This window comes from Brachycentrus maculatus, unplaced genomic scaffold (assembly GCF_059751285.1).
Source record: "Brachycentrus maculatus isolate JH-2025_06_01 unplaced genomic scaffold, ASM5975128v1 h1tg000285l, whole genome shotgun sequence".
NCBI lineage: Eukaryota > Metazoa > Arthropoda > Insecta > Trichoptera > Brachycentridae > Brachycentrus > Brachycentrus maculatus.
In genome coordinates, this window is record NW_028281036.1 from 1,242,068 (window position 1) to 1,267,463 (window position 25,396).

Here is a 25,396-nt window from a genome sequence, read left to right on the forward strand (position 1 = left end):
GCTCTAAATTGTAAGAAGATCTTTGAGATTATTTTTTTAAATAAACATTTGAATATACCATTTTAATGAGTTTTATTAACAATATACTGTTTCAAAATACGTCACCATTATTATCAATGTTCCCTTTTACAAAAAAACTTGTTCCTTAACCCCCTTCCCTATATTTATTAACCTATATATACACCTAAATATATTTTTTGTTCGTTAGTTTTAATTTGTACCAGAAGATATAAACATCTGTAGTTTTCGAAACTAGTAGTATATATATATATATATATATATATATATATATATATATATATATATATATATATATATAAATAAAACTCATTAAAGTGGTATCTCCAAGTGTTTAATAATAAATAATAATAAAACCCTTATCCGCACCCCAATGGTGCATAGGGCACTGCGTCATATAAACGCAGTGTTATCTTGATCGTTTTACACACGAAGGAAAGGTGATCAGCCCTCCGCTTGGTCTAGGGTAATATTAAATAAATTTTTAAGTGAAAAAATCACTTTGATTTATTTTACCCCCCTTGGGGATCGAGACCGAGACCTCGAGAACGGTAGCTGAGCGTGCTGACCATTACACTACGGAGGCGGACAAATCTCCAAGTGTTTAATTATAAAAAAAAATCAACATGTCATTCCACAAAGTTAATGCCGAATCAATAAATAATATAATTAATCTTTTAGATTCGATATATATCAACCCAATCACATTACAAACGAAAAACGACAAAATGATCAAGATAACATCATTAACGTAATACTCGAGTTATATTTAAACACGAATCATTAATAATCCCTTTTTATCGATTTGTCAACGATCTGATAAAATAGCTGAGAGAAATCCATCAACATCAGAGATTGGGTGGCGTATATAAGGATGGCCATTCGGCGGGAGGCGTCGATAAGAGACTAGTTCTTGACTAAAGTGCAAGTAAAATTGTTTCAAAATGCTGTTTTCGCTGTTCCTAGTGGCAACATTGGTCGGGGGAAGCTTTGCCTTCGTACTTCCGGCAGGTAATAAAAAAAATTCAAATATATTTGAAAATTTTCTTCTCCGTCTTAATCCTCACTAATAATAATAATCACTGGGGGTTGTGACCCTCGTCGAAGCAATGACTCTACACCAGTTTGATGACGTCAGTATCGATGAAACCCGGTCACTGGTAAAATAAAATAAATGTGCAAAAAACTTGTTCTTCTTCTTACTGGCACTTTTCATCTTTTAAGACTGTTGGGGTCAGCTCTTCTCATTCTCAGTTTTAAGGGCCTTCCATCATTGACAATGTCACATAGGCCATGCTTTCGAATCATGTTATCTTTCTGCAGCATCCATGAATTCTTTGATCTTCCTCTAGATGTCCATCGAAAAGATCCATAACGATTGCCTGGTTCAGAATATGTTCAGGTTCTCTGGGTCCTATGTGCCCATACCAACTCAATTGCCTTTCTTCTACCTTACTATTGATGTCAGTTTCACCCGGGCTTCCACGAATGCGTGAACTCTTTATTGTGCCTCGAAGAGACTCTCCAGCAGACACTCTAAGCGTTCGCATTTCAGGAGTTTCTAGTTGCCTAGAGTAGTTGTCATAGACCGTCCAGCATTCGAATCCATAGAAGAGTAAACATTTTGCATTTTAATAATATCTACCATAATTGTAAAAATGTAAAAATAGAAAAACATAAAATACGTAGATTATAAATTGTAAAGCGCCCTTGAAGTGATTTTTCACTAAAAGGACGCAATTTAAATTGGCCTTGTTATTATTATACGGGAAAGGAAATGGAGGAGTAAGACTAGGAAGGTTAACATGTTGACTGCCACAGCAATTTTCAGAATTCCGGTATAAAAAGCCGACCTTAAAATATTATTTTACTTGATTTTTAATAAAAAAGTATAATTATATTTTCTGTTTATTTATTAATAAATTTTCTATTCATGTAAGCCAGTATTGATTTTTTTCTCTTCCCAGATCTATCCATATCGACACTGATATACTTCGAATTTAATCGTAGCTGCAAGTATATGGGCAAGCAAACACAGTACGAGATAAATCGTAGTCGGCAACCTAGCAAAGAACGCGATCTACGAGTTATCTTGTAGTTGGCAGTCAACGTGTTAAGACAGGCGCCGTGGCGTAGTTGGGTGGACGCTCAACTGCGAAACTGGCGTCGCGGGTTCGATTCCCGCCAATTGCAAAACAAATTCAGGAAAGATTTATTTTTGATTGGTCTGGGTGTTTGCGATGTACTTTTCACATTTACCTTCCCTATCCTTACTATCCTACCTGCAGACAAGCCTCTAAAAGTAGAGGCTTTGCGAGTCATTCCTTTTTTTTTAATTGGTGACAGATCGGCTGTCCAAACTCAAAACACAGTAAGGGACATTTTTTTGTAGTACGTTTTTTTTTGCTTTTTTAGACTGAGTAGATTCTACTAAATCCAAAAATGCAAAAAAAAGTACTACGAAAAAAATGTCCCTTACTGTGTTTTAAGTTTGGACAGCCGAGATCAGCAAAGGCCAAAAATGATTGATTTTTTTTTGTGCGTCAGAAAAGGACATCCGCGCCGTGAACATGGTGACCCGCGCCGCCTGGGGCGCGCGCTCCCCCACCAGCATCACCACCATGGCCACCCCCGTGAGCCACGTGGTCATCCACCACAGCGAGAGCCCCGGCGCGTGCACCAGCGAGAGCGCGTGCGTCAGCAGCGTCAAGTCCATGCAGAACTACCACATGGACACCAACGGCTGGGCGGACATCGGCTACAAGTAATGAACAAATCTATCCTATTTTTTCCATACACTCCTTTCAAGAATGTCATAAATCAAAAATCGTCAATTTTCAGTTGTGCATGTTTTCGGAATGCCCAGAGAACGTACCTTATCACAGCAAAAGCGGCATATTTTAAACTTAATATTTACCCGCTACAGGGCAGAAAGTGTTTTTTTTTTGCATTTTGAAGAAAAGCTATTGTTGAATAATTTATTTAAATATACTTAATATTTTTCAAATGGAGATAAAACATTCAGGTTTTACCTAAAAAGATCTATTGTACAGTAAAAAGTTCAATAAGTGGCTTGATATTTATTTTGAATACATTGTATTATATTTTTAAACTTTAAAAACGTTCTCCTGAAAAATCAAGTTTTTTGATTTATGACGTTCTTGAAAGGAGTGAGCGATATGTTAGAATGGTACGAATATGGAACGAATGCAAGGCGGAGATAAGCATTATCGATAAAATTAAGAAAGGTGTGTTCAGATGGTTTGATCATGTTGAAGGAAGAAAGAAATTATGAGGCCATTGTAGTTGGAATAAAAACAGAGGACCCGAGAAAAACTTGGCACTATCGAGTATATCGAATACTTGACGTTCTTGAAAGGAGTTAGCGAATTGTTTTTCCTTTACCTTACTATCGACGTCTGTTACATCCAAGCTTCCACGAATGCGTGAACTCTTTATCTTGTTTCTTAGAGACACCAACTGAAGTTTTGTAATTTCTAGTTTCCTAGTCGGCGGAGATAACCGAGCTTATGAAGGAAGGATGTGGAACAGAGTCGGCGCTCATGCCCCAGGATACAACAGCATCAGCGTTGGTATCTGCCTCATTGGAAATTGGCAATGTAAGTACACTTTACTTTGAGATATAATTAAGTATACATCTGTGTGATGATTGGTTTGCATCTTTCATGGTTAGTCTCCACCCGTCTCTTCAACTCGGTGTACCTGCTACAGCTCACGTCGGAGACTATTTGGTCCATGTATGTTAAGCGGGGTTATACAATGTACTTTGTGCAATCGCACATCCCTGTAAGATTTTTTTTTGAATTACCTAACGTCCAAGTGACTCAGAAATCTAGCTACAGCTTGTGCGATACCGGTTATCATGACCCTACTCAGGCTTCAACTTTTTAAGTTTCATAGCCTATGCCTACTCGTGAGTGGATTTACTCTTTATGTTCAAAGTTACTATAATTTCATGTAATTCATGAGTGAAAATTCTAGGCAAAAATACTCGCTTCCCTGTAAGAAGCGGGCCTAATGTCTTATATTATGGCCTATCCATTTGGCTCGCTGTTGTGTTACTTTGTTTAGTAAGCATCTAGACTCCTAGTCCTGCTTTAACCTCGTTGTTCCCTACATGTTTCGACCAATGAATCTCCAACATGCATTCACGCAACAATAATTTTACAATTCTTCTTATTTCCGACAGCTTCCCTTCCACCAGCGGCTCAGCTCCAACAGGTCAAGGACCTGATCGCCTTCGGAGTGGCCCAAGGACACGTGTCCCGAACCTACAAGCTGATTGGACACAGACAGGCCGTCAGCACCGACTGCCCCGGAAACAGGCTGTACGCCGAGATCCAGACCTGGCCCAACTGGTCATCCTCCGGCTTCGCTGTCGAGGAACCCGTCGAGGGCCATGCCCAAAACTCCGCTTAAATTCCAGAATAAATTCAGCGAAAATCCCCGATACCAATACTAAGGAATTTGTATATCGTTGTCGAGCTGTCTTGAGATCTAATAAACCACTCCACATTTGCAATGCTGTGTTTTATTTATTTAAACTTCATGTTCAGAAATGAAATAGGTACCTACATTGGCGGGCATATTGCTAAAAAGCGATATCTTCCAGCCTACCAAAAACAGACTAGTGATATTGGTCAAAACCTTTGACACCTTATATGGCTTCATATTATTTTTTGACATCTCATCAAAGATGAAGCAGAATATGGAAGTCTGGGCATTTACGGGGCTGACGACCGTCATAGGCTGGTTTAAGTGATCACTTTACACACGTGTAACATTCACCAATTCTACCTATTATTGACAACCACACTACTCAAATTCTTGGAAGTCCTAAATATATATGAACCAATTTAGAAACCTTGTTCTTGAATCACTAGAACTTCACTAGAGACATCTATTGGTGAGATGTAAAGAATGTATATAGCTGTTTGCAATCAGAGGGTGGATAGTACTTGAACATTAAAAAAAAAAACAGAAATTAGAAATTGATGATAGTATGAAAGGCAAAGGAAAAAGGGAGTTCAGAGAAGGAGGTAGAGAGAAAAACTAAGATACGAGGTTTGATGGACAGTTAGGATTCTAATGATAGATAGTAATGTTTAAGACGTTTCTTGTAAAAAATAATATAGTATAAATATATGAATATTATTTATTGATTCGGCATTAACTTTGTGGAATGAAATGATTATTTTATTAAAATTAAACACTTGAATATACCACTTTAATGAGTTTTATTTTTATTTTTATACTATAGTTTTATTTAGTTTTAATTTGTACCAGAAGATGAAAACATCTGTCGTTTTCGAAACTAGTCGTATATATAAATAAAACTCATTAAAGTGGTATATTCAAGTGTTTAATTTTAATAAAATAAATATATGAACGTTTGAAAAACGTATTCTCGTCGTTCAGCTTTCGATCAAGCCAAGGAACTGACGCCGACAGTTAAAACCCAATGATGTACCTATACTAAAATTATTAAAAAAAGATATTTAAAAAAAATTATATAAATTATAATTAACTAAAATTAAAAATCTAAATAAAAAATTGAAGTTGGAGGCGCCGGGTATCGATCCCGGTACCTCTCACATGCTAAGCGAGCGCTCTACCATCTGAGCTACGCCCCCCGGTGACGGAGGCGACAAAAATACCGTTCAAATGTAACGAACGAGGCTTGCCATAGAAAACGTGCAGTGAATGTCATTTACAGTGATAACACGATAACCAACCACTTTACATACAGCCTACTGCCTGAAGTAGTACGAACTAGCACGTCCACCTATTGCGCACTAAACACAGTACAGTAAATCCTCGATATAACGGACTAAATTGAGGTAGGGGGTGTCCATTAAAACCGAATGTCCGTCATAACACAATAAGTTTGAAATATTATTTTTTGACATCTCAACATAGATGAAGAAGAATATGGAATGGAAAGGATATTTTCTGGCGCTTCTTATGTATGTGGTTAAGAGCCAGTATTCGGACCTCACACACAAATAAAAGAGTTTCTGCTCGATAAACAAGCTTCTTCATCTCACCAATAGATGTCTCTAGTGAAAATTCTAATGATTCAAGTACAATCGGTGAATGTTACACGTGTTTAAAGTGATCACTTAAACCAGCCTATGACGGTCGTAAGCCCCGTAAATGCCCAGACTTCCATATTCTGCTTCATCTTTGATGAGATGTCAAAAAATAATACTCTCCTTATCATTCATCGTTCACTTTGCGTAATAACATACTTTTAACAATACTTTTATATAAATTTTAATTTTATTTTAGTTTTATATTTAATTCTAAGTTAAATTTTTAATTTAACATTACTTTAATAAACATTTTTATAAAAAAAAATATAACACAACTTCTGAAATTTGAATAGATTGGTTGTCAATCATGTGCAGAATAATGAATGTTATACGTGTGCAAAGTGATCCATCAAACCAGCCTGCGACAGGTCGTAAGCCCTGTAAATAAATACCCAGACTTCCATATTCTTTTTCATCTATGCTGAGATGTTGAAATAATGTTTTTATCGTCAATATAAGCAAAGGGAGCTTCAGAAAAGAATCTTTATTTTTTTTAAAAAGCAAAGGTAGGAAGCCTTGTAAATAAATATCCAGAACTCCATATTCCTCTTTCTCTATGTTAAGACATCCGTTTCGTACTCATACAGGAGAAAGTGACCAACTAACATAACGTAAAATGTTCAGGAGAGCCATTTAAGTCACTTTTGCTTGGCAAGAAAGTAAACATCAATGCAATTAGTCATTTTTAACAAGTCAATATATTATACTTCCAAGTTTAAAATCCTTTGGGATTTTTTTCAGGGCAATATTAAGCCGGTAAGATATCAAATAGTCAATGATCACGTTTTTGTGAAAAATGCACTTGGTCACTTTCTCCTGTATGACTACGATTTAACAAGGAATAAGTGTTCAGAATTGAATGAAGAAATAACTTGTCATTTAAGTCACTTTTGCTTGGCAAGAAAGTAAACATCAATGCAGTTAGTCATTTTTAACAAGTCAATATATTTTACTTCCAACTTTGAAATCCTTTGGGATTTTTTTTCAGGGCAATATTAAGCTAGTAAGATATCAAATAGTCAATGACCACGTTTTTGTAAAAAATGCACTTGGTCACTTTCTCCTGTATGACTACGATTTAACAAGGAATAAGTGTTCATGATTGAATGAAGAAACAACTTTTAAAAAGCTAATAAATTGATGGATCAGTAAACAGCGGACAGCGGGCATGGAAGGAAGACTTGAGGTCCGACCAGTGTGAGGAAAGCGCTCTGGAAATACGTCGGCAGGTGGCGATATTCCAAAGCGCCCACCCATAGTCCGGACAACTTCCAAATTTTGACGAGAGACTGGTTAAAAATCAATTTTCCACGCGTAAATCACTTAGCAAAAATAGTAAAATCTCTAAATACTATGCAATAATGATCTTCGTAGATGATTTCGTGTATTTGGGTAGTATGTTTTCTAGGGATGGAAAGATTGATAAAGATATAGAAAGGAGAGTGAATGCTGGGAACAAAGTGAACGGTGCACTGAAATCAGTTATAGCAAATAAAAACCTATCAGCGGAAGCTAAACTGGCAGTGCACAACGGAGTCCTGGTTCCAACTCTAATGTATGGAAGTGAAACATGGAGTTGGCAAAAGAAGGATGAAAGTAGACTGAATGCAGTCGAAATGCGATCTCTCAGAAGAATGTGTAACAAAACGATGTATGATAGATGTGCGAATAGTGAAATAAGGAAGGAATGCAAAGCTGAGATAAGCATTATCGATAAAATTAAGAAAGGTGTGTTGAGATGGTTTGGACATGTAGAACGAATGAGTGAGGAAAGAACGGTAAAACAAATTTATGAGGCGAATGTTAGCGGGAAAAGAAGCAGAGGAAGAACGAGAAAACCATGGCACGATCAGGTATGCCAAATACTTGAAAGTGGTCAGGTTAGGAGTCGTAACAATCGGCGGGTATGTATGAGGAGATGCATGAACGTGGAAGAGGCGAAGAATGTTTGCAAGGACAGAGTGGTGTGGCGCTCTATTCTCTCTGCCTACCCCTACGGGGAAGCGGCGTGATGGTTAGTTAGTTAGTTAGTTAATGATCTTATTGTGACTTGAATGTTTTCCGCAGATACTTTGTGGCACATTTTATAATATCTTTATAAAATTAATTAACGTTGTTTTCACCACTTTTTTATTAATACAATTTAACCTACCGATTTCGGCAATACCTTGTCACCATCAGGGTTTATTTTAAAACAAAAACATTAAAATACTCTCACCAAAAACTTCCACACACTCCATAAAAATCCTAAATGTACATCTAAAATCTAACTCACAAACGGAGAAATCCAAATTTGTGAACATTTCGCTCACTCCTTTCAACAACGTCATATATCAAAAATCGTCAATTTTCAGTTTTGTCCAGAAAATATACTAAACCCCAGCAAAAGCGACATATTTTTAACTTAATATTTACCCGGCACAAAGTGTTGTTTTGCATTTTGAAGAAAAGGTATTGTTTAATTATTTTTTTAAATATACTAAATATTTTTCAAATGGAGAAAAAACATTCAGGCTTTACCTAAATAGATCTGTTCCACAGTAAAAAGTTCAATAAGTGGCTGGATGTTTATTTTTAATACATTTTATTATATTTTTTAACTTTAAAAACGATCTCCTGAAAAGCCAAGTTTTTTATATCTGACGTTGTTGAAAAGACTGAGCGACATGTCATATTTTTCTGTACACAAAGGATTTGGGCAATGTATTGATTAAAAAACGATGCTCGGGGATGCGGTAATCAGAAGTTGTGAAGAGGTGTTGAGAAATGAGACCCAGTGCTTCCGGTCGGTTTCTGGAAGTCGTTTTCCACCCGCGACGGTCGCGCTACGCCCGCCGCCCACGCGCCGCAATCGTCTTCCAGAGTCGGTCGCGACCGCCGCCCAAAATATCCGCGCGGCCCGCAACACTGTCGGGGAAACTTGGGCAAATTCCACACCTACCTAACAGCAGCGCGGACGTGGCACCACTGGCGCTCCCGGAAACAGAAAAAAAGTGAAAAAGAAGAAGAAAAAAATATAATTCTTGTTCGTCATCCACGTTAGACCAAAAAGTCGCGTTTTCCCATTGTTCCGAAGTGATCCGCTTGTCAATCTAAGATCTGTGAGTGTGTTCGTTCTGATGGTGTTTGCTTTACGTATTTCAACAGTTTGATTCATTTCACTCCCCTGGCTGTAGTGATTTGTGAAAAAAAACCTTAGGTGAGTGTTGAAATTACTTTATTATGTGTCGCCAAAAATTTGGCAATATTTGCCAACTGTAAGTTAGTGCAAAATCATGACTATTTTCGTTATGCCAAAATTATCGTGAAATGTGATCCATTTTTTTGTACTACGCAGTTGTGCCGCTGGAATAAATCAACAGACATCAAAATAGATCATAAGACGGGCAGAAATGAAAGTACTAAAAACAAGATCATTCAGTTTATTCTGAAGTTTATTATTCTTCTTCTTCTTAAGCCCTCTGTCCTCCACTGCTGGATATAGGTCTTTTCTGTGTTCTACCATTTTTTCGGTCGGTTGCTGTTTGCAACCAGCTTTTACCCCCTACAGCAGCTGTGTCGTCGCACCATCTTTTTTGAGGTCTCCCGACGCCTCTTTTATTCTCCCAAGGTCTCAATCTTGAAATTTTAGTGATACATCTTGTGGAGTCTTGTCTTGCAACATCTCCTGCCCATTGCCACTTTAGTTTTGCTACGCGATCCATGATATCCACTATTGTAGTTCTGTTCCTAATTTCTTCATTTCTTACTTTTTCTCTTAGGTTTATATACCAAGCATGGATCTTTCAATAGATTTCTGTGTGCATTTGAGTAATTTTGTATTCCTTTTTATCAGAACCATGGTCTGTAGAATCATGGTATTCTAGAGTATATTGCGTAACGTATATTTCAACCAAACCGCAATAATTCAGTCTCCCTGCTTTCGGAATATTCAACACATTTCTTCGGCAGAGTCGAAACGACAAAACTCAATGGACAATCTGTGTTACGACAGATCTAAAATTAATGTCGTGTTTGCAAAAGCTCGGAAATAACTCTTGATCCGGTTCCAATAAAAATGACCGTTAATATTAAAGACAGCGACGCGAATGCATCTTAAAATATTAAATGACACGAGAATGCTAATTGGAGATTATGAAACATCTCATTGGTGTCCTCTAACAGTGATCAAACCATCAGGAATGCAAGGATGAGATAAGCGTTATCGGTAAAATTAAGAAAAATGTCCTTAGAATCCCAACCATTTTCGATCTCAATTGAAAATCTGTTTTTTTTTTACTGAAAACTTTTTCAAATCTCCCATCGTTTTAACTAAATACAAAATAGATTGTTTTTTTTTTCTTCACACACATAATTACAATTTAAGAATCAAAAATAAATTATAAATAAGTATTGTAGCCCTTGGCACGGGAAAACTCAATGAGAAAATTATTGTTTATTACGTTATTTATTGCTTTGGCATACACTGTGTGGCAAGACATGATTGAATTACAAATAAAACGCAGTGGAAGACCGAGAAAAACTTGGAACAATCGGGTATGTCAAATACATGAAAGCGGCCGCCTCAGGAGTCGAAATAATCGGCGGGTATGTATGAGGGGATGCATGTATGTGGGCTAGATGAAGAATTTTTGCAAAGACAGGGTGGTATGGCGTTCTATTCTCTCTGCCTACCCCTTCGGGGGAGCGGCGTAATGGTTAGTTAGTTAGTTAAACACTTGTTTTTTACCACTTCAGTATTATGTTTACGACTGTAAACATTCACCTTCACCATTCCATAGATAAACAGTCTTCTTTTTACTATTAATCTACATTTACATTGTATTCTTATTATAATATGGGCGCTTGTGCACTACACGGAATTTCACCGTCCGGCAGTCCGGTTTTATTTTTTATTTTTTTTATTATTTTATTTATTTATTTGGGAATTGTACAGCTTACATATAAAAAAATGATATAAAACAATAGTTACATTAACAATAATAAACATTACATTACATTAACGAAAAATAGTTACGTTAAAAAAAAGCCAATTAAACAATTCCATATTTATGTTATAAAACTATTAAAAAACATTCAGAGATTAAACAAAAAACAAAAAAGGGTATGGTATAAAATAATAGATTTAGCAGCAAGGAGAAGGAAAGGAGAGGAATTAATAAGGGTGGTTAAAGGGTTTTTTTTTTCTAGGTAAGAAGTTTAAAAATATATTTATAAATATACATACATACATATACATACGCATACATACACACATATATATATACATATACATACAAATACATATTCATTATATCTACAGAAAAAAAAATTGTTTTGAATAATGAAAGCGACTAGCGAGTACAGATTAGCGAGCTAGCACAGTAATCAATTACAACATTTTGAGTGTGTCCAAATACTTTACAAATCTGGATTATCTCCAATTAAGAGTCATTTTTTACATTATTTTTTGACATCTCAACATAGATGAAGAAGAATATGGAATTCTAAGCATTTACAGAACTGTACTGAACTGTAAAAACTGTAAATGCTCAGGCTTCCATATTCTTTTTTTATTTGGAAAACCAACAGAATATTTAACAAAAATAACATAGTGTAATAAAATTATAAAAATAACTTTCCAATTAGAGGTTTTCACTTAAGTAATCTAAAAATAAAAATAAACTGTCATGTACATAAAAGTATAACTACTTATATTATTATGAACATTTTTAAATTTTATTTATAACCCTTATCCGCACCTAATAGTGCATAGGGCATTGCATCAAATTGACGCAGTACTATCTTGATCATTACTTACATGAAGGCAAGGTGATCACTCTTGCGCTTCAGGAACCAGTCCAGGGTAACATTAAATAAATATTACAGTGTTAAATCACTAATATTTGTTTTCACCTCCCCCCCCCTAGGAATCGAACCTGGGACCTCCGGCACGGTAGCTAAACACGCTGACTATTACACCATGGAGGCGGACAAATTATTATGAACTTACATTACATGTTTTTATTATAAACTAACATTACATGTTTTTTCAAATAATGGAAATTTTCTTTATCAACTAGTCAAATAGTTACTCATCTATGTTTGAGATGTCAAAAAATAATGTCAGTTATTAGTTAGCTTAAGCGATTTATAACATTTTTTAAGGGATGGACGTCCTTGTACGTTTTTCATGCGTTGCATATCATGCCAGTCCAAGAAATCACAAAATTCGATTGAATAATGCACAATTTTTTTGAATATATGAATTAAAAAACGAGCCGCAGTTGCAGTATGGAAAATTTCTTAGTCAGTTTACTTACAGATCTATCGGAACAAAGATATGCGTTGTGAGAGAATATTATTATCTAAACATCTAATTCAATCTAACACGCGGTGTTGAGTGATGCATTATATTTTCGTTGTTTGCACTTCTAAGAGAAATGATGATGAGTATTCTTCGTTTCGACAATACCTTGTCATCATCAGGGTTTATTTTTAATCAAAAACATTAAAAACATTAAAATACTCTCACCGAAAACTTTCACACACTCCATAAAAATCCTAAATGTACATTTAGGATTTTTATGGAGTGTGTGGAAGTTTTTGGTGAGAGTATTTCAATGTTTTTGATTTGAAATAAACCCTGATGATGACAAGGTATTGTCAAAACCAGCAGGTTAAATTATATTAATAAAAAAAGTGGTGAAAACAAAGTTAATTAATTTTATAAAGATAGTATAAAATGTGCCACAAAGTATCTGCGGAAAACATTCAAGAAAGGGATATTCTTCTTCTTCCTTGCTACAACTTATTGTCTTTGTAGACTGTTAGGGTGCTTGTCCACCACACCAACCGAAATTACACGGAATTTTACCGTCCGGCACGTCAGTTAGCGTTTTAAAACGATAATTGGCTTGTGCTTTTGTCCATATTTCTTCGGAAAGGTGCTCTTGATCGGTGCGTGAACACGTTGCGCGTAAATTCGATCACGCTAAACTGTCCGCCTCCGTAGTGTAATGGTCAGCACGCTCGGCTACCGTTCTGGAGGTCCCGGGTTCGATTCCCAAGGGGGGTAAAATAAATATAAGTGATTTATTCACTGTAATATTTATTCAATACTACCATGGACTGGTACCTGAAGCGGAGGCCTGATAACCTTTCCTTCACGTGTAAACGATCAAGATAACACTGCGTTTATATGACACAGTGCCCTATGCACCATTGGGGTGCGGATAAGGGTTATATTATTATTATTATTATTCACTGTAATATTTATTCAATACTACCATGGACTGGTACCTGAAGCGGAGGCCTGATCACCTTTTCTTCATGTGTAAACGATCAAGATAACACTGCGTTTATATGACACATTGCCCTATGCATCATTGGGGTGCGGATAAGGATTTTATTATTATTAAACTGTCGTAATCGTTTTCATTTTTCAAAACCGGACTGCCGGACGGTGAAATCCCGTGTAATGGTCAAACGCCCTTATGACCTCTCCTCGTCCTCAGGTTGTATGTCCTTATCATATACAACGTCATCAAGGTCATGCATTTGAATCATGTTATCTTTCTGTACCATCCATGGATTTTTGTAAAAATGATAATGAATTAAATAAAATATTTTAGGATAAATTTACATAGCATCATTTTCGTAAAACACTTCTTCAAAGGCGCTTCACTGTGATATTATACGATACATTCACAGCATTTTGAGTGTGTCCAAATACTTGTTCACACTGGGTTCCTCCACCTTAAGGGTTATTTTTGAATTTCGACTCAAAATACTGTAAATAAAATCACTGCTGAAATATTATAATCTCTATTTTGAAAAAAAACATGATTTTTATGAAGCTTGTAATTTGATCAGTTATATTTTTCATCAGTATAATTTGATCAGTTATATTTTTCACAATATTCAGTTATAATTTGATCAGTTATATTTTTCACGCTCGGCTACCATTCTGGAGGTCCCGGGTTCGATTCCCAAGGGGGGTAAAATAAATATAAGTGATTTTTTTCACTGTCATATTTATTCAATATTACCCTGGACTGGTACCTGAAGCGGAGGGCTGATCACCTTTCCTTCATGTGTAAACGATCAAGATAATACTGCGTTTATAGGACGCAGTGCCCTATGCACCATTAAGGTGCGGATAAGGGTTTTATTATTATTATTATTTATATTTTTCACAACATTCAGTTATAATTTGATCAGTTGTATTTTTCATCAGTATAATTTGATCAGTTATATTTTTCGCAACATTTTTGGTGTGTCCAAATCCTTTATCACAAATCTGGTTTCTCAACTAAGGAGTTGTTGCTACATTTTTGTCATCTTTATGTATAAAATAACTCCTAATCGAAGAAACTTGTGAACAAGGATTCGGACACATTCGGTTTTTTCAGTCTTATTTTCCTGTTTAAAGGAATAACCCACAATGCCTCTATTTCAGAGGTTTGTCTGCAGGTAGAAGAGTCAGGAAAGAGAGGGTATATGTTTAAAATACATTACAAACACCAGAACCGAGTGAAAAGGAATTTCTTGAATTTATTTACAACACTTTGAGTGTGTCCAAATACTTGTTCACAAATCTGGATTATCTTCAATTATATGAGTAATTTTCATATTATTTTTTGACATCTCATCAAAGATGAAGAAGAATGTGGAAGTCTGGGCCATTACGGGGCTGACGACCGTCATTGGCTGGTTTAGGTGATCACTTTACATACGTGTAACATTCACAAATTCTACCCATTATTGACAACCACACTTAGTGATTCAAGAACGATGTTTCAAAATTGGTTAATAAATATTGCTTAAAACTTCCAAGAATTTGAGTAGTGTGGTTGTGAATAATGGGTAAAATTGGTGAATATCACACATGTGTAAAGTGATCACTAAAACCAGCCTATGACGGTCGTCAGCCCCGTAAATGCCCAGACTTCCATATTCTTCTTCATCTTTGATGAGATGTCAAAAAAATATATATATTCTTGAATTTATTTTGCAATCGGCGGGAATCGAATAATTGTTTGCTGGGGTTTTTATGTCATACTTTATTTTGTGTCAAGATACAGTTTTGGGTACAGACTATGTACTATTTTACCGTTACTGATTTATAACTTAGAGTAAAAATAATTGCAAATGTAACCTGTCATTATAAATTACATCAAGGAACCACAGCCAAACAATTCTCTGTCTTAATAAACAAGTGTGAATATTGGCAATACTGCAAACTGTTACGTTCACACGGTAATATGTACATATACTGTACGCACTTACGCGATCGTTTCAAAAGTTGCAAAATTTTGAGTTTTGTGGCTGTCAATCATAGGTAGAATGGTGAATGCTACAAGTGTATAAACTTTTTATGTTGTTCTAATTTATTTCATTAAATTTTACACTATTTTGAGTGTATCCAAATACTTGTTCACAAAATCTGGATTATCTCCAATTACAGGAGTCATTTTCATATTATTTTTGACATCTACGTGTAACATTCACCAATTCTACCCATTATTGACAACCACACTACTCAAATTCTTGGAATTTCTATATATATGAACCAATTAAGAAACATTGTTCTTGAATCACTAGAACTTCACTAGAGACATCTATTGGTGAGATGTAAAAAAAATGCCCAGACTTCCATATTCTTCTTCATCTTTAATGAGATGTCAACAATAATATTTTACGCTATTGTTATTTATATAAGTATAATACATATATCATACGAGCCTTAGTAAATTATTTAGCGTAAATTTTGGAAAAAAAGTTTATTTTTCGTCGTCGCCAAAAAAATACGGAATTCAGCCAGTTTCGTGATTTCGCAATCTCAATACCGAAAACTACTCTTTGGCGTCTGAAAACACTGGCCGTCAGTAGCGCGCAAACCGTTCTCGTTCTCGGCTATAGCGGCTACTTGTGATGTTATTTTTTCTTATTTCCAGATTCATATTTAGAGGCGCACATCACCTCAGGGTTTGGAATAAACAAATTCAATAAATATATAAAATTAGTGATCCTACCTCTTTGTCTGTAGCTTCAAGCCCCTTCAGTAATTTTCAGGAAAACTTTCACGTTTATCTGAAAAAAAAAACAAATACAATGCTGAATATATACATTATTTAAGATGGTAATAAAATTAAAGTAAAACACTTAATTTTCTTGGTTGGACAAAACTCAACGGCATGTAGCAGTACATTGAGTAATAATAACAAAAAATGTCCGCATAAAAATATGCACTTCGAGGTCTAATAGAGATTTTTTTTTATAATTTATATTTGAAGCACTAACTTTGTGATTTTACATTTTATAATTTAAATGTAACTTTTTTAAAATTACTATAAATATTTTATTATATTTTTAATTAATGTTTAACTTAGTTACAATGATTAAAGAAAACACTTGTCTTTTACCACTTGAGTTTTATTAAAGACTACATGTTTCAGAAGTTAAACTTCCATCATTCAGGTCCGTATAATAACTAAAATATAAAATATAAAATCGTTCTATAATTGTTCACGTGTCACAGTAAATTTTGTGAAATAGTGGTATTTACTAAGTTAAACATTAATTAAAAATGGATAAATTTTACCACAAAGTGACTGCCGAATCAATTAATGAAATTATTTTATTATAACTTAGTTATGATGTCTACCGGTTTCGAAGCTACCCACTTCTTTATCAAGACTGATAAGAAGCGGTTAGCTTCGAAACCGGCAGACATTATAATTAAGTTATAATAAAATATTTTAAATTATTAAAGAAAACACTTTTTTATAGCTCTTGAGTTTATTTATGACTACTAGTTTCAGAAGCTAAGCTTCCATCCTTAATTTTAACATGTCTTACCACAAAGTAAATGCCGAAACAATACATAAAATATAAAATATAATATTTATAGTGATTTTAAAACAAAGTTACATTTAATGAGATTTTTTTATTAAAAAAAACTCACTTACTAATGCTATAATATCCAAATGGGCTAGTTATATAAACTAATAACTGATATTTAAGACACTAAGGACGGGAAAGGTATTTCTACCGGTTCGGTCGGTTTATGATCAAGGACGGGAAGGGTATTTTTACCTTCTGCGCCGGCCTCATTTCAAAGTCAGAAAAGAAGGAATTACATATTTGATTTTTTATATTTCATATTTTAATATTTTCATATTTTCACTTAATATTTACCCGCTACAGGGCAAAAAGTGTTGTTTTAGCATTTTGAAGAAAAGGTATTGTTTAATTTGTTTTTTTTTTTTTATGTACTAAACAGTTTTCAAATGGAGAAAAAACATTAAGATTTTACCTAAAAAAATCTGTTGCACGGTTTTAAAAAGTTCAATAAGTGGCTTGATATTTATTTTTGATACATTTCATTATATTCTTAAACTTTAAAAACGATCTACTGAAAAATCAAGTTTTTTGATATTTGACGTTGTTGAAAGGAGTGAGCGATATGACAAAGACAGACTGATTTCCGTCACTTTGATGTACGACCAATAATCGACGATGAACGAATCACCAGAAAACGCCATAGACTCCAAAAGATTGAGATAAAACTATATAAATATGAGATGTTTGTAAGTACAGTGTTTACAGCAAAACGCCAATAATATCCTAGGAATAATTCGGGAAGATTTCGCAGGGAATTCATTTTGTTTACGTGACAAAAATAAATGTAACGCAACGAAAGAGATCCGCCCGTACTAGCGGTTACTACAGAAAGTAAAAATACCATCAAGGAACCAATAAAACGTTTCGCATCATGAGGGAAATTCAATTAGATTGTAGAAAAAATATGCAAAAAACAGATGATTTTTATATTACAGACAGGATTAAGTTCTTAAAAATGTGATAAATATATATGTATATGTGAGTGAGAGAGATTTGACTAATGGGCAACTGTTACTTATTAGGTTTATATTTACAACTTAAATTTACATAATTTGAGTATCTCCAAATACTTATCCACAAATTTGGATTATCTCCAATTAAAGACATTATTTTTCATGAAATGATTCAAATAAAATAAAATAAACATAATATCATACAATACTTAAATTCACTCAAATTAAATTAATTTCTCAATAAAATTATATCAAATCATGGTTACCAACTCCTGCCTTGTTTTATATATAACGTAACAATTTGTATAGCCTCTCACCAGTCTGATGATGTCGGTAACGACGAAACCCGGTCGCTGGTCAAATAAAAATAAAGTGGAAAAGCTAAAAATATTGGTTTTAATCTAATAATATATTAAAAATGCAATTCCATCACGAAGTGTCAGTGGATAATATAAATGTATTAAATAAACATAAAACTATCTGCTTATTTTAAAGCTTCTCAAAAGACAAAAACATGTTTTAAAACGTGTTTTCCGTAGCCAAAAAACTTTGAAAACTGCTAACCTGTTACATCGTTTGAATTAAAGAAAAATGATTTAATTTATTTTCAAATAACAAACTATGATTGTCTGAACCTCGCGTCTGAAGACGGAAAAACGTCTGAAAAAAAATAAAATTTCCACAAGAAGTCATGACGACATTCCCGGAAAAGCGTGCGTGCCCTGTAAACTGTTTAATTTCTCGTTTCAATATCTGTGACCATCGGGAAGCGGTCGGTAGGTGGGGGGCGGAGGAGGGGAAGGAGTCTGGAAGAAGCGGGAATGTTGTCTATTTTTGGACCACGTTATACCATATTCATTATAATAATCCTAGACGCTACCGCCGACCGACACGCGCTCGCATACGCGAAATGTACAACGCAGCTGACCACTCACTGAGGATTTTGTGTCTACCAGTTTCGAGACGTACCCGTCTCTTCGTCTGGACAATCACTGCACCCAACAAACAATACTACACGTCACTACCATTGCACTATTCTATGACCAGCATGCACTGATTGCAGAACGTATAACGCAGCTGACAGCAGTACATGTAGCCATAGTTCTTAACTACTTATATATTTTTTTACAAACAATTCAGTATTTATTTATATTCAAAGCATTTACTTTGTGGTCAAACATTTTAATTGATATTAGTAATGTTAGTAAATAACCACTCACCGACTACTTCTGTCTACCGGTTTCGAGACGTACCCGTCTCTTCGTCAGGACATACACTACAATTTAACAATCATGCGAACAACACTACACCACACCCACTTAGTACTATTCACATACACTATCACTACACATGCAAAACATGCAGAGCGAGTTGTTAGTCCCACCATGCTTTTGGGAAACTAAATAATAAAGTAAAAATGTAATATAAATATACGCAGGTTGGAAACTATATTAGGATTCAAAGAGAAGGGGGTAGGTTCTGGGAAGTGGGAGGAGTTGAGTTAGGAGCTGATCGGTTCAGTGCTACGTCGAATAAAGGGCTGTATGGAAAATTTATTTGGTTATTTATTAATTGGATGTTATTTTTAATGGATTTTCTAATGTGAAACATTTCCATATTATTTAATTTTAACCCTTTATCATTTGTGTGTAGTATTTTTACCCCTGTTTCTTTATTAAATTCGTGATTGGACTCTATCAATTTAATAAAGAAACAGGGGTAAAAATACTACACACAAATGATAAAGGGTTAAAATTAAATAATATGGAAATGTTTCACATTAGAAAATCCATTAAAAATAACATCCAATTAATAAATAACCAAATAAATTTTCCATACAGCCCTTTATTCGACGTAGCACTGAACCGATCAGCTCCTAACTCAACTCCTCCCACTTCCCAGAACCTACCCCCTTCTCTTTGAATCCTAATATAGTTTCCAACCTGCGTATATTTATATTACATTTTTACTTTATTATTTAGTTTCCCAAAAGCATGGTGGGACTAACAACTCGCTCTGCATGTTTTGCATGTGTAGTGATAGTGTATGTGAATAGTACTAAGTGGGTGTGGTGTAGTGTTGTTCGCATGATTGTTAAATTGTAGTGTATGTCCTGACGAAGAGACGGGTACGTCTCGAAACCGGTAGACAGAAGTAGTCGGTGAGTGGTTATTTACTAACATTACTAATATCAATTAATTCAGTATTTAACCACTCACCGAGATTTTGCCTACCGGTTTTGATACATACTCGTCTCTTCGTCAGGACAATCACTTCATCAAACAAACAATACTATAAGTCACTATCATACCATTTTAATCATATAAAATGTTGATCACATGCGATTTTGGTTGACCCGAGGACCGACATGCACTAGACTGGGTTTTAATATTATATTATACATATAATAAATATGATTTGATATTTAATATTATAAAATAAATAAATATAAAACAATTGAAAAACCCGCGATCATTTAAAATCATCAGAACTTATTTTATATTCCCATGGACTGGTCACGAAGCGAAGGAGTGACCACCTTGCTTTCATGCAATTAACGATCATGATAACACTGGGTTAATACGATGCAGTGCCCAATGCACCATTGGGTGCGGATAAGGGTTAGAAGAATCATTAGCTTTTTTTGTTTTTCGCATCTTCTCGACTGCAGGAATTTCAAGCATTCCCAGAATATTACTCAGCTGTTGGCCTGATTTATAATTGTTACGCTTCAGTGCAACAATGTATCAAGTATTTTAAATACATATCGTGATATTCAAAGGACTATCTGTGTGAATTGTGCGTGACAGATCGCGGGTTTGGTTAGAACGTTCTACGTCGTTTGCGTAGGCTGAAATTAGTAATATCTTTATAAAAATAATTAACTTTGTTTTCATCACTTTTTTTACTAATACAATTTAACCTACCGGTTTCGACAATACCTTGTCATCATCAGGGTTTATTTTAAATCGAAAACATTCAAATACTCTCACCAAAAACTTCCATAAAAATCCTAAATGTTATTTTTTTGTATGGAGTGTGTGGAAGATTTTGGTGAAAGTATTTTAATGTTTTTAATGTTTTTGATTTAAAATAAACCCTGATGATGACAAGGTATTGTCGAAACCGGTAGGTTGAATTTAATATAATATGGAATGGCGTTGCACATGTAATACAATGCATTTGCCAATGTCAATTTAATTGAATTCTTAATTATAAAATATGAGACTATAAATTATAAAGATAAACTATAAATTTATTGCATTTAATTTCAGAAAAACAACTAACAGTCTGTACAAAATTGGGTTCCTGCTCGCCAGGATGAGATGGATATCTGTAGGGAGGGGAATAAGCGGGGCCAGAGATTTAAAAAAATTTGGCATTTGGTCATTTATTGGGCAAACAAAGAATATGTGGTTAAGGTCTTCCTCTTCGAAACGACACTCGCAAATGGGGGAGTCAAAGACACCAATCCACGAGAGAGCACCTTGGTAGGTTGAATTGTACTAATAATAAAAAAGTGGTGAAAACAAATTTAATAAAGTTTATAAAGATATTATAAATGTGCCACAAAGTATCTGCGGAAAACATTCAAGAAATGAAATTAGTAAATTCATTTTTAAAAGAGATCAAAAGGACCATTCAATTGGCAGATGGCTGGAGAACGGACAAATTTATTATCAGCATCTCGATAAGTTGATGATCGAATCGTCACACGCCGACATATCCTAATTTTATTTTTCTAAATAAAATACAAAATAGTCGAGATATTTTTAATATTATTTCTTTCATTTCTTTTTAAATGTAATAACCCGCAAAGCCTCTATTTTAGCGGCTTGTCTGCAGGTAGGATAGTTAGGAAAGGGAAGGCATATCGCTCACTCCTTTCAACAACGTCATTTATCAAAAAACGTAAATTTTCAGTTGTGCATGTTTTCGGAATGCCCAGAAAATGTACTATATCCCAGCAAAAGCGGCATATTTTTAACATAATATTTACCCGCTACAGGGCAGAAAGTGTTGTTTTTGCATTTTGAGGAAAAGGTATTGTTTTTTTTTTTTTAAATATACTAAATACTTATCAAATGGAGAAAAAACATTTAGGTTTTACCTAAAAATATCTGTTGCACAGTAAAAAGTTCAATAAGTGGCTTGATATTTATTTTTAATACATTTGATTATATTTTTAAACATTAAAAACGATCTCCTGAAAAATCAAGTTTTTTTTTTTAAATATGACGTTGTTGAAAGGAGTGAGCGATATGTAGAATACTCGATCAGTTGTCAGAAAGCGAGACGCAAAACAAAGCGATGAATATCTCACGGCCCGCAGTGTAAAGTGCCATTAAAATTGCGTAAAACGCCATTAAATGGCGATTCGAGTGCCAAAAGTCGCGAACTAAGTATTCTTCTAGAAGTTTTTTGCGATTTATTGCTCTCTAGCACCCCTCAATGCGTCAAAGAGTTACAAATTTTTGACATCTCAACATAGATGAAGAAGAATATGGAAGTCTGAACATTTGCAGGGATTACGACCGTCATAGGCTTGGTTAAGTATACTATTTTATAAGAATCAAGAGTATCCACCTTTCTCATCTTTCCTAACATAACATAATAATAAATCCCTTACCGCACCCCAATGGTGCATAGGGCACTGCTTCATATAAACGCAAAGTTATCTCGATCGATTGCACATGAAGGAAAGGTGATCAGCCCTCCACTTCAGGTACCAGTCCAGTGTAATATTGAATAAATATTAGAGTGAAAAAATCACTTTTATTTATTAAATAAAAGTGAATCGAACCTGGGAATCGAACCCGGGACATCTAGAACGGTAGCCGAGCATGCTGACCATTACACTACGGAGGCGGACATAACATAACCTACCCAAAATTGTCAGTTTGACAATGAATGGCAAATAATTAACCGTATGACGACATTTTGAGTGTGTTCAAATACTTGTTCACAAATCTTGATTATCTCCAATCGAGAGTTATTTTTTACATTATTTTTGACATCTCAACATAGATGAAGAAGAATATGTAAGTCTAAACATTTGCAGGGATTACAACCGTCATAGGTTAAGTTAAGTGTTCACTTTACACACGTGTAACATTCACCAATTCTATCCATGATTGACAACCACACTACTAAAAAATTTAGAACTCCTAGATACATCATCAATCTCATGATATAGTACATATGAGATTTGAAAAGGGTCTCTGCTAAGTAAAAGTTTTTTCAATCTAACATAGACGGATGTTGTGAATGTATATTGGATTTTTTTAAATAATATACATACTTATATGACATAATATACATACTTATAAAACGAATATTGGACCTAAACTCTTTCCATATACTTATTTCAAATAATTTCATTAATTGATTCGGCAGTCACTTTGTAGTAAAACCTATTTAATTTTTATTTAAGTTTTACTTAGTAAATATCACTATTTCTTAAAATCTACTGTGACACGTGTTTCGATGCATTCCGCATCATTTTCAAACATCTATTTATTTATTGAACGGCTGAAGCCTTTAAGATAATACATATATAAAGTATCTAATATAAAAATACACTAATGGAGAAACAAAAAGTCTTATAACAAATAGTCTTATAACATAAAATCATAGTAAAATAACAAATAGTAAGCACTGGTTAATACACGTCCCCTTCAAACACTATAAACGAGCAGCAAGAGAGAGTGAAACACAACGTTTAAATTTATCCATTATAACAAGGAGAAGAAATGCTGAGAAAGTACAGACTTCAAGGTGGATAACAATATATGAAATAAATCTATACTTTCAAAAGCTTTGGCTAACATGTGAAGCCGCGGAATCGGAGAGAACATGGCATAGTTTGCATTATGTACAAATACTGCAAATACAGATTTTTTCCTATCTATCTACTTTCATACACATTTCAGGGAACATTTTCATATAAAAGTCAACTTTATCACTAATAAATTTATATATCCTGTAGTCGTAACTTATTTAAGTTTAAATATCATCACAGGCCGATAAAATTTTGAGGCCTTGATAAAAATACATATTTAAGAATTGAACAAAAAACATGGCGGGCGTGATGCTGGATTGTGTGAGGTAAACATTATCAATGTGGGGAATATCGCAAAAGTCCTGGCAACATTCCATCGTTTATTATGAATTGCTTCCTCAATTACGTTCTCAGCGTGATTTAAGTTTGGAGAAAGCCAATATTCTGTAATTGCTGGAAAATGGATTTAAAGGCCGATAAATTGATGGATAAAATAAAGTAAATTTACGAATTTAATTCTCAAGGGATATGCTTGAGAATTAAATTCGTAAAGAAAAAATATTTTTCATATGAACGTAGAATTTTCTGAGCCAATGTTTAGTTTGAATACGATATTTTCAATATTTTATTTATTGTTTCGGCATTAACTTTGTGGTAAGACATGTTACAATGATTAAAGAAAAGACTTCGTTTTTTACCACTTGTGTTTTATTATAGACTACATGTTTCAGAAGTTAAACTTCCATCATTCAGGTCTGTATAATAACAGTTATTATACAGACCTGAATGATGGAAGTTTAACTTCTGAAACATGTAGTCTATAATAAAACTCAAGTGGTAAAAAACGAAGTGTTTTCTTTAATCATTGTAACGATATTTTCAACATAGATAAAGAAGTATATGGAAGGCTTATATAAACACGGTCTTCTTCTTCCTAGCTTCATCCCAGCTTATTGTCCTTGTAGACTCTCCTCGCTCTCAGCTCTCCTCGTCCTCAGGTTATATTTCTTCTGTCCTGGATAACGTCACCTAGGCCATGCCATCGAATCATGTTATATTTCTGCATCACCCATGAATTCCTTGGTATTCCTCTAGGTAACTTTCGAGGAAGATCCATTTCTATTGCCTGGTTAACTACATGTTCGGGCTCTCTACTAATATATATAACGTGGTAATATTTTTCTTTGTAAATTGGGTGTAAATAATATGTAAAGTGGGTGTATAATAATAAAATAAACAATGTGTTGCTTTGTAATTAAAGAAACGACAATAAAAGTTTATTCTCAATTAATCTTTACAATAATTTTTATATCTATCTGATTCTGACAGTTAATAGTATTATATTTTTTCTATCGGATCTCTTTTGTTTAATTCTGTGCGACGCATGCGACATCTGGTGGTAGAACTGTTTTATGTAAGTACTATTTGTAAGTACTTAATAAAATGTATAGGTAGGTACCTAGTTATTTTATTACATGTATACATGGTATTTATACATAACCTTCCTTATACTTCTTATACTATTACACAGGTTATTATTCTTATTTTAAAAAAAAAACTAACTAACCATCACGCCGCTTCCCTGCAGGGGTAGGCAGAGAGAATAGAGCGCCACAACACTCAGTCCTTGCAAACATTCT

At 34.3% G+C, this 25,396-nt stretch overlaps 2 protein-coding genes and 1 non-coding gene across 4 annotated transcripts in view; 2 read left to right on the forward strand and 1 right to left on the reverse strand.

The window, feature by feature from the left end:
* The first annotated feature begins 935 nt into the window (after positions 1–935).
* On the forward strand, positions 936–4,528 carry LOC148305130 (peptidoglycan-recognition protein SC2-like). Its single transcript, XM_088267180.1, has 4 exons — positions 936–1,029; positions 2,566–2,782; positions 3,520–3,638; positions 4,229–4,528. Exons 1-4 carry the CDS (start codon positions 963–965, stop codon positions 4,456–4,458), a joined length of 633 nt encoding a protein of 210 aa, XP_088123306.1. The 5' UTR covers positions 936–962; the 3' UTR covers positions 4,459–4,528.
* A 1,071-nt stretch (positions 4,529–5,599) lies between these two features.
* Positions 5,600–5,672, reverse strand: TRNAA-AGC (transfer RNA alanine (anticodon AGC)). The gene has a single exon. It is a non-coding gene; the product is annotated as a tRNA-Ala (tRNA).
* A 3,311-nt stretch (positions 5,673–8,983) lies between these two features.
* Positions 8,984–25,396, forward strand: part of sals (sarcomere length short) — a 40,506-nt gene continuing 24,093 nt past the window's right edge. For both annotated transcript variants that reach the window (XM_088267232.1, XM_088267233.1), the window contains exon 1: positions 8,984–9,333. The gene's annotated coding sequence lies outside the window, so the exon portion shown is untranslated. The remainder of the gene's footprint in view (positions 9,334–25,396) is intronic.

What these genes read in the sequence shown, in the direction of transcription:
- LOC148305130 (XM_088267180.1), top strand. Translation starts at nt 963, where the DNA reads ATGCTGTTTTCGCTGTTCCTAGTGGCAACATTGGTCGGGGGAAGCTTT. An exon ending in TGGGCGGACATCGGCTACAA is followed by an intron (nt 2,783 to 3,519) that starts GTAATGAACAAA and finishes TGTAATTTCTAG; the next exon opens with TTTCCTAGTCGGCGGAGATA. An exon ending in CCTCATTGGAAATTGGCAAT is followed by an intron (nt 3,639 to 4,228) that starts GTAAGTACACTT and finishes TATTTCCGACAG; the next exon opens with CTTCCCTTCCACCAGCGGCT.